The sequence below is a fragment of the Gigantopelta aegis genome, chromosome 2 (assembly GCF_016097555.1).
Source record: "Gigantopelta aegis isolate Gae_Host chromosome 2, Gae_host_genome, whole genome shotgun sequence".
NCBI lineage: Eukaryota > Metazoa > Mollusca > Gastropoda > Neomphalida > Peltospiridae > Gigantopelta > Gigantopelta aegis.
The window spans coordinates 13,356,427-13,366,442 of NC_054700.1; the positions used below are offsets into that span (position 1 = coordinate 13,356,427).

Below are 10,016 nucleotides of genomic sequence, written 5' to 3' on the forward strand. Positions count from 1 at the left end.
TGTAGCATAGTATTTGTATTCATGATAAGAACACACCAGCCTCGGTGTCGTCGTGGCAGGCCATCGGTCTACAGGCTGGTAGGTACTGGGTTCGGATCCCAGTCGAGGCATGGGATTTTTAATCCAGATACTGACTCCAAACCCTGAGTGAGTGCTCCGCAAGGCTCAATGGGTAGGTGTAAACCACTTGCACCGACGTGATCCATAACTGGTTCAACAAAGGCCATGGTGTGTGCTATCCTGCCTGTGGGAAGCGCAAATAAAAGATCCCTTGCTGCTAATCGGAAGAGTAGCCCATGTAGTGGCGACAGCGGGTTTCCTCTCAAAATCTGTGTGGTCCTTAACCATATGTCTGACGCCATATAACCGTAAATAAAATGTGTTGAGTGCGTCGTTAAATAAAACATTTACTTCCTTCCTAGTTGATAAAAAAAAAACATGTTACTGAAACTTTGTTAAAGTCTTTTTAAAGACTGCTTCACTTTCGTTTTATTTTCATTTCAACTTATTTCCGTGCGTATATCCAATTAAGGTTCAAGCACACTATCATGAGCACACACCTCGGCTATCTGGGCTGTCTGTCCAGGACAGAGGGTTAGTTGTTAGTTGTTAGTGATAGGGTGTAGTGGTCATTTTCTTACCCATTGAGTCGTTAAAACTCGCTCTGGGTGGGAGCCGGTACCGGGCTGCGAACCTTGTACCTACCAGCACTGTGTCCTTGTGGCCTAATCACGACACCACCGAGGCCGGTTGTTCACTTTCAAGATCTATTAAATGATATAACACACCACTGACCGAAATAAGTAGTTCATATAAACCATTGTTTTATTTAGTTAATAGACGCATCAGCTGCGATGACATTGTTAATGCACTTGCTGTGACGTGTATCGGTTAATAATAATAATATATACTGAACAAAATAAGAAACGTCCGCTAACTTTGCTTGAACATAACTTGATGAAAAAAAACACGGGGGCAATAATGGTTATATATGCGTTTAAAGAGTGTTCTATGATGCATCGTTTGGCGCAAAAATCATGGCCATAGGTTAAGAGAAACTGGGAGAAATTTTGACCAAGTGTGGTAGGGGTTCAAAAAAAACCCCACCCACTTAATAACGGGTATGACCACCTCTTGAATTGACCACGGCAGTGCATAGCAGGCGCATAGAATTGACTAAAGTGTTGATTTCTGACTGTGGAATATTGTTCCATTCCTGAATGAGCGCTTGACGAAGTTCGTTGACGTTAGTGGGTGGGTTGGGACGACGCCTCAATCGTCTGTCCAGACTATCCCAGACATGCTCGATGGGGTTGAGATCAGGACTTTTAGCGGGCCAGTCATCAATGAAATCAATTTTATTTGTCCTAAGAAAATTTACAGTGTCTCTAGCTGTATGAGAGGTGGCATTATCATGCTGAAAAATCGAGATGTTGGCGTTGTTATGGAACAGAGGAATGACGTGATAAGCGAGAATGTCATCGCGGTAACGTTGAGCATTTAAACTGCCATGAATGACGACTAGTGGTGAACGATAACCATGGGCAATGGCTGCCCAGACCATGACACAACCCCCACCCCCCGAAACGATCTTATTCAAAAACACAACAGTCAGCATAGCGTTCATTTCTCCTACGGTAGACGCGCACCTTGCCATTCCACGTTGTAAAGAAAATCTGGATTCATCCGAAAAAAGAACGGTAATCCAGCGTCGCCGTATTCAATGAGTGTGTACACGTGCCCAATTAAGACGATTTAGACGATGACGTTGCGTTAAAACGCATCCGACGTAAGGACGTCGTGCATGTAAACCGAACAGTTTGCCCACTGATTCGCTTATTATGAAGCCCAGGTGTGTTAGCAGCAGTAGCAGTGGCAGTTTGGAATCAATTGCGCAAATGCGTGTTCATGATATAGCGGTCTTGACCACGCGTTGTAACACGCGGACGTCCACGACGCCATGCATCATGCATGACGTCATACGGCAAAAGCCTTGCTAGGTTGACAATAATCGATTTCCGTGCACAAAACTGGAATAAATAATGATTTTTCAAATATTCCTGTAGGATTCCTTTTTAGGATAAACCCGATATCTTAAGACACTAACCAGTTATTCCCTGTTTACACACTGTTTTGAGTACATGTATTCCAATATATTTGTATTTTAATCACGTTCACGAATAATTTTCAAAAACCCCAAAGTTTTATATATTCTATAATGAATTGCATTAAAACAACATTGTATTACAAGTTTAACATTGAAAACAAAAAGTCGTATGCGCCAAGTCTTTAAACTACGTGACGTCATTTAGTTTGTTTACTAAATCAACATGTCGTCATATTTAGTACCGACAATTTCATTGGTTTGTATGCGTCAAATCGTCCAATAGTAGTGTACGTTACACCAATGCGGAATATTTCTCAATGAGAAAATATTTTCTCCGTTATGTGATCGCTAGAGTAATAAAGACGTTTTACATTAACTCATCGGTACCACAGACAATCAGTGGCTTGTACGAATATATAGTTCCTTTCAAAATAGTTCCCACTTTCTTTATTTCATTGTGTTGGAATCAGATATTACTTCACTGCTGGGTTATGCAGGTGGCCAACTTCAATAATCACAGCTGATTTCACTGCTGGGTTATGCAGGTGGCCAACTTCCATAATCAGAGCTGATTTCACTGCTGGGTTATGCAGGAGGCCAACATCCATAATCAGAGCTGATTTCACTACTGGGTTATGCAGGAGGCCAACATCCATAATCAGAGTTGATTTCACTGCTGGGTTATGCAGGTGGCCAACATCCATAATCAGAGCTGATTTCACTCCTAGGTTATGCAGGTGGCCAACTTCCATACTCAGAGCTGATTTCACTGCTGGAGTATACAGGCGGCCAACTTCCACAATCACAGCTGATTTCACTGCTAGGTTATGCAGGCGGCCAACTTCCATAATCACAGCTGATTTCACTGCTGGGTTATGAAGGTGACCAACATCCATAATCAGAGCTGATTTAACTGCTGGATTATACACGCTAGGCTGATTTCACTGCTAGGTTCTGTAGGCGGCCAACGTCCATAATCACAGCTGATTTCACTGCTGGGTTATGCAGGATGCCTATATCCATGATCAGAGCTGATTTCACTGCTGGGTTATGCAGGTGGCCAACATCCATAATCACAGCTGATTTCACTGCTGGATTATACAGGCGGCCAACTTCCATAATCACAGCTGCTTTCACTGCTGGGTTATGCAGGAGGCCTACATTCATGATCAGAGTTGATTTCACTGCTGGGTTATGCAGGTGGCCAACATCCATAATCAGAGCTGATTTCACTCCTAGGTTATGCAGGTGGCCAACGTCCATAATCACAGCTGATTTCACTGCTGGATTATACAGGCGGCCAACTTCCATAATCACAGCTGATTTCACTGCTGGGTTATGAAAGTGACCAACATCCATAATCAGAGCTGATTTCACTGCTGGATTATGCACCAACATCCATAATCAGAGCTGATTCACTGCTAGGTTCTGTAGGCGGCCAACTTCCATAATCACAGCTGATTTCACTACTAGGTTATGCAGGAGGCCAACATCCATAATCAGAGTTGATTTCACTGCTGGGTTATGCAGGTGGCCAACATCCATAATCAGAGCTGATTTCACTCCTAGGTTATGCAGGTGGTCAACATCCATAATCACAGTTGATTTCACTGCTGGGTTATGCAGGTGTTCATCATCCATAATCAGAGCTGATTTCACTCCTAGGTTATGCAGGTAGCCAACTTCCATAATCAGAGCTGATTTCTCTGCTGGATTATACAGGCGGCCAACTTCCATACTCACAGCTGATTTAACTACTAGGTTATGCAGCCGGCCAACTTCTAAAATCACATCTGATTTCACTGCTGGGTTATGAAGGTGACCAACATCTATAATCAGAGCTGATTTCTCTGCTGGATTATACAGGCGGCCAACTTCCATACTCACAGCTGATTTCATTGCTAGGTTTTGTACGCGGCCAACTTCCATAATCACAGCTGATTTCACTGCTGGGTTATGCAGGCAGTTAACTTCCATAATCACAGCTGATTTCACTGCTTGATTATACACGCTAGGCTGATTTCATTGCTAGGTTCTGTACGCGGCCAACTTCCATAATCACAGCTGATTTCACTGCTGGGTTATGCAGGCAGTTAACTTCCATAATCACAGCTGATTTCACTGTTGGGTTATGCAGGTGACCAACATCCATAATCAGAGCTGATTTCACTGCTGGGTTATGCAGGCGGCCAATTTCCATAATCAGAGCTAATTTCACTGCTGGGTTATGCAGGTGGCCAACATCCATAATCACAGATGATTTCACTGCTAAGTTATACAGGTGGCCATCTGCCATAATCAGAGCTTATTTCACGGCTAGGTTATACAGGTGGCCAACTTCCATAATCAGAGCTGATTTCACTGCTAGGTTATGCAGGAGGCCAACATCCATAATCAGAGCTGATTTCACTGCTAGGTTATGCAGGTGACCAACTTCCATAATCAGAGCTGATTTCACTGCTGGGTTATGCAGGTGGCGAACTTCCAGAATCAGAGCTGATTTCACTGCTGGGTTATGCAGGAGGCCAACATCCATAATCAGAGCTGATTTCTCTGGTGTGTTATGCATGTGGCCAACTTCCATAATCAGAGCTGATTTCACTGCTAGGTTATGCAGGAGGCCAACATCCATATCAGAGCTGATTTCACTGCTGGGTTATACAGGCGGCCAACTTCCATAATCAGAGCTGATTTCACTGCTGGGTTATGCAGGCGGCCAACTTCCATAATCAGAGCTGATTTCACTGCTGGGTAATGTAGGTGACCAACATCCATAATCACAGCTGATTTCACTGCTAGGTTATGCAGGTGGCCAACATCCATAATCACAGCTGATTTCACTGCTGGGTTATGTAGGTGGCCAACTTCCATAATCACAGCTGATTTCACTGCTAGGTTATGCAGGTGGCCAACATCCATCATCAGAGCTGATTTCACTGCTAGGTTATGTAGGTGGCCAACTTCCGTAATCAGAGCTGATTTCACTGCTAAGTTATGTAGGTGGCTACCTTCTATAATCAGAGCTGATTTTACTGCTGGGTTATACAGGCGGCCAACTTCCAGAATCAGGGCTGATTTCACTGCTAGGTTATGTAGGTGGCCAACTTCCATAATCAGGGCTGATTTCACTGCTAGGTTATGTAGGTTGCCAACTTCCATAATCAGAGCTGATTTCACTGCTAGGTTATGTAGGTTGCCAACTTCCATAATCAGAGCTGATTTCACTGCTAGGTTATGTAGGTTGCCAACTTCAATAATCAGAGTTGATTTCACTGCTAGGTTATGTAGGTAGCCAACTTTCAAGGGTGATTTCACTCCTGGGTTATGCAGGAGGCAACTGCCTTAATTGTGGCGTAGGAGCCCATACGCCTATGCTCAGAATTAGGAATCCACAATCCTTACAATACCAATACATTATCACATCAATAAAAGTTAAAAAGAGACGGAATGATTGAATTAAATATTTAAAATGTTCCCGGCAGTACAACTTTAAAGTGGCACATTTTAAAAAATAATTAATTACTATCGTAAAGGCGAATTCGCAACAGTGCTCCTAATATAAATGTCGCACCTTATGCCTTTAAGCAAATCACGACTTTTGTTCGTTTTATTATAGTGTGACATTTGAAAGATAATGAAATGAGAGTCCGCTACAATGTACTGATTTATAGTCTTAAAATTCATTATATTTTATTATCTTACTTCCGGGAAATGATTTTAATCTGCCACCTGCTACACTGGATAAACGATATTTCGTTATTTATCGTCGATTTCTCATCGCTACCGGAGAAAGCGAGGGCGCGTCCAGCGTTTCACTTGGGCGTGGGGGGTACACTAAAAACCATACACTTCTTGTCGGAGTGTTAAATGTTGGACTTTTTTTCTGATGTAAACGATATTTAGTATTGAGAGAAGTGTGTTGTTTAGAAGAAGGAAAGAAATGTTTATTTAACGACGCACTCAACACATTTTATTTACGGTTGTATCATGTATGGCGTCGGACATTAATTTTGATTAAGGACCACACAGACATTTAGGGACGAAAACCCGCTGTCGCTATCATAGGCTACTCGTTTCGATTAGCAGCAAGGGATCTTTTGCACCATCCCATAGACAGGATTATGTGATATACCAGTCATGGTGCACTGGCTGGAGCAAAAATGTGTTGTTCGCTCATTTCGGACATTTGTAGCACTAATACACACTCCAGAGCCCCTTCTGATTTGTACTGCTGGGTTATGTAGGTGCGATTTCATTTTTTTAAAATATTAAAAAAACCAACATTCCATAATCACAGCTGATTTCACTGCTGAAAAAAACGGAGCTTATTTCACGTTATGCAGTGTGGCCAACAGAGCTCACTGCTAGGTTATGCAATCAGGGCTGATTTCACTGCTAGGTTATGTAGGTGCTGATTTCAACTTCCATAATCAGAGCTGATTTCAGCTGGGTTATGTTGGCAACTTCCAGCAGAGCTGATTTTCACTGCTGGGTTATGCAGGAGGCCAACATCCATAATCAGAGCTGATTTCTCTGGTGTGTTATGCATGTGGCCAACTTCCATAATCAGAGCTGATTTCACTGCTAGGTTATGCAGGAGGCCAACATCCATATCAGAGCTGATTTCACTGCTAGGTTATGCAGGTGACCAACTTCCATAATCAGAGCTGATTTCACTGCTGGGTTATGCAGGCGGCCAACTTCCATAATCAGAGCTGATTTCACTGCTGGGTTATGCAGGCGGCCAACTTCCATAATCAGAGCTGATTTCACTGCTGGGTAATGTAGGTGACCAACATCCATAATCACAGCTGATTTCACTGCTAGGTTATGCAGGTGGCCAACATCCATAATCACAGCTGATTTCACTGCTGGGTTATGTAGGTGGCCAACTTCCATAATCACAGCTGATTTCACTGCTAGGTTATGCAGGTGGCCAACATCCATCATCAGAGCTGATTTCACTGCTAGGTTATGTAGGTGGCCAACTTCCGTAATCAGAGCTGATTTCACTGCTAAGTTATGTAGGTGGCTACCTTCTATAATCAGAGCTGATTTTACTGCTGGGTTATACAGGCGGCCAACTTCCAGAATCAGGGCTGATTTCACTGCTAGGTTATGTAGGTGGCCAACTTCCATAATCAGGGCTGATTTCACTGCTAGGTTATGTAGGTTGCCAACTTCCATAATCAGAGCTGATTTCACTGCTAGGTTATGTAGGTTGCCAACTTCCATAATCAGAGCTGATTTCACTGCTAGGTTATGTAGGTTGCCAACTTCAATAATCAGAGCTGATTTCACTGCTAGGTTATGTAGGTAGCCAACTTTAATAACCAAGGGTGATTTCACTCCTGGGTTATGCAGGAGGCAACTGCCTTAATTGTGGCGTAGGAGCCCATACGCCTATGCTGTTTTGTGAGGTAATAAATTAGGAATCCACAATCCTTACAATACCAATACATTATCAACATCAATAAAAGTTAAAAAGAGACGGAATGATTGAATTAAATATTTAAAATGTTCCCGGCAGTACAACTTTAAAGTGGCACATTTTAAAAAATAATTAATTACTATCGTAAAGGCGAATTCGCAACAGTGCTCCTAATATAAATGTCGCACCTTATGCCTTTAAGCAAATCACGACTTTTGTTCGTTTTATTATAGTGTGACATTTGAAAGATAATGAAATGAGAGTCCGCTACAATGTACTGATTTATAGTCTTAAAATTCATTATATTTTATTATCTTAATATCTTCCGGGAAATGATTTTAATCTGCCACCTGCTACACTGGATAAACGATATTTCGTTATTTATCGTCGATTTCTCATCGCTACCGGAGAAGCGAGGGCGCGTCCAGCGTTTCACTTGGGCGTGGGGGGTACACTAAAAACCATACACTTCTTGTCGGAGTGTTAAATGTTGGACTTTTTTTCTGATGTAAACGATATTTAGTATTGAGAGAAGTGTGTTGTTTAGAAGAAGGAAAGAAATGTTTATTTAACGACGCACTCAACACATTTTATTTACGGTTGTATGGCGTCGGACATTAATTTTGATTAAGGACCACACAGACATTTAGGGACGAAACCCGCTGTCGCTACTTCATAGGCTACTCGTTTCGATTAGCAGCAAGGGATCTTTTATATGCACCATCCCATAGACAGGATAGCACATACCACGGCATGTGATATACCAGTCATGGTGCACTGGCTGGAGCAAAAATGTGTTGTTCGCTCATTTCGGACATTTGTAGCACTCGGAATACACACTCCAGAACCGCCCCTTCTGGAATAGCCATATTATATGGGATGTATCTAATTATATAAATAGAGCCTGAATAGACAGCTGACCCGTTTTCCCTAAATATATATATATATATATATATATATATATATATATATATATACTTAACTCCAAAAGAAACGCGAAAATTTTAAAATATTAAAAAACCCACATTTGAATAAACTATGTACAAATCGATTAAGTTGACCAATAGCCATCTTGTCAGCGTATCCAATTCCACATAACGCATGAAAAAAACGAGTACAGTGTGACGTCACGCACGTGCTGAAATTGACGACCAAAATCGATCTGGAATGCAAAACGGGTGGATCATGAAAGATGCGAATTGCACGTGAAACACTACCAGGCCTGGGTATAAAAGAAACGCCAGACAGCAATGTTCAACTCATTTTACGAGTAGCGATACAACGATGCCACGACTTAACGCTGATTCCAGACATAGAGCTTTGGGGAATTTGGAGGCCGGAATGGATGCCAGGCAGGTTGCACGTGCTTTCGGTGTCCATGTCTCGACAATCTACCGTCTCATAGACCGATTTCTACAGAACAACAACGTCGTCGACCGTCCACGTAGCGGCCGTCCCAGAGTGACGTCACAGCGCCAGGACCGTTACATCGTCCGAACTCACATGCGTGATCGGTTCGTACCAGCCACCACAACAGCCCGGCAGACAGTGGGAACCCACAACCGCCCCGTTTCCTACACCACGGTACGACGTCGTCTGATCGCCATCCATCTGAACTGTCGTCGACCGTACATTGGACAACGTCTCACACAGCGACACCGCCTTGCACGACACAACTGGGCTGTTCTGCATCGACAGTGGCGGAACCGACAGTGGCAGAACATCGCCTTCTCCGATGAAAGCCGCTACTGCTTAGATAGGGCCGACGGTCGTATGAGGGTGTGGAGGCGTCGAGGTGAGCGCTTCACAGATGCGTGTGTTATGGAGAGGGACCGTTGGGGAGGGCCTTCCGTCATGCTGTGGGGTGCCATATCCTGGGGACGTCGTGTACAACCTGTCATCTTCGACAACAACGGCCGAGGACGCGGCAGGGGCGTCACAGCACAGTGCTACATCGACGAAGTGCTCACGCCTGTGGTGGTGCCTTTTTTCGCGGGTCACCGTCAGTTGGTTTACCAGCACGACAACGCCAGGCCACACACGGCACGGGCCACCCAGGCATTCCTGGCACAGCACAACATCATCACAATGGACTGGCCAGCTTTAAGCCCGGATCTGAACCCCATCGAGCACTTGTGGGACGAGGTTCAGCGCATGATGAACCAACGCCCTGCTCCCGTGGTGACACAGCAGCAGCTCCGCCAGGCCGTCGTGGACACCTACAACAACGTGCCCAGGGCCTTCATCAGGAACCTCTTCCTCTCCATGGGTAGGAGGTGTGCGGCGGTCATGGCCAGCAATGGCGGACACACCCGCTATTAGTGACATGTTTGAGTGGCATGTGACGCCATTGAAGAAGCGCCATGGCCTTGACATTTCAAATGACAATGCGACCTCGATTTTTAACATGTCAATAACATGAAATCTCATCTTTACGAATTGTTTAAGTTTTTCATAGAAACGATTATTTTAAGAACT

General features: G+C 43.7%; 1 protein-coding gene across 1 annotated transcript; it reads right to left on the reverse strand.

Moving 5' to 3' along the window:
- Positions 1–6,691: 6,691 nt before the first annotated feature.
- LOC121387306 lies at positions 6,692–7,342 on the reverse strand. Its single transcript, XM_041518331.1, has one exon. The coding sequence runs from the start codon at positions 7,340–7,342 to the stop codon at positions 6,692–6,694; it is 651 nt and encodes a 216-aa protein (XP_041374265.1).
- Between the last annotated feature and the right edge of the window lie 2,674 nt (positions 7,343–10,016).

What these genes read in the sequence shown, in the direction of transcription:
- LOC121387306 (XM_041518331.1), bottom strand. Translation starts at nt 7,342, where the DNA reads ATGGAAGTTGGCAACCTACATAACCTAGCAGTGAAATCAGCTCTGATT.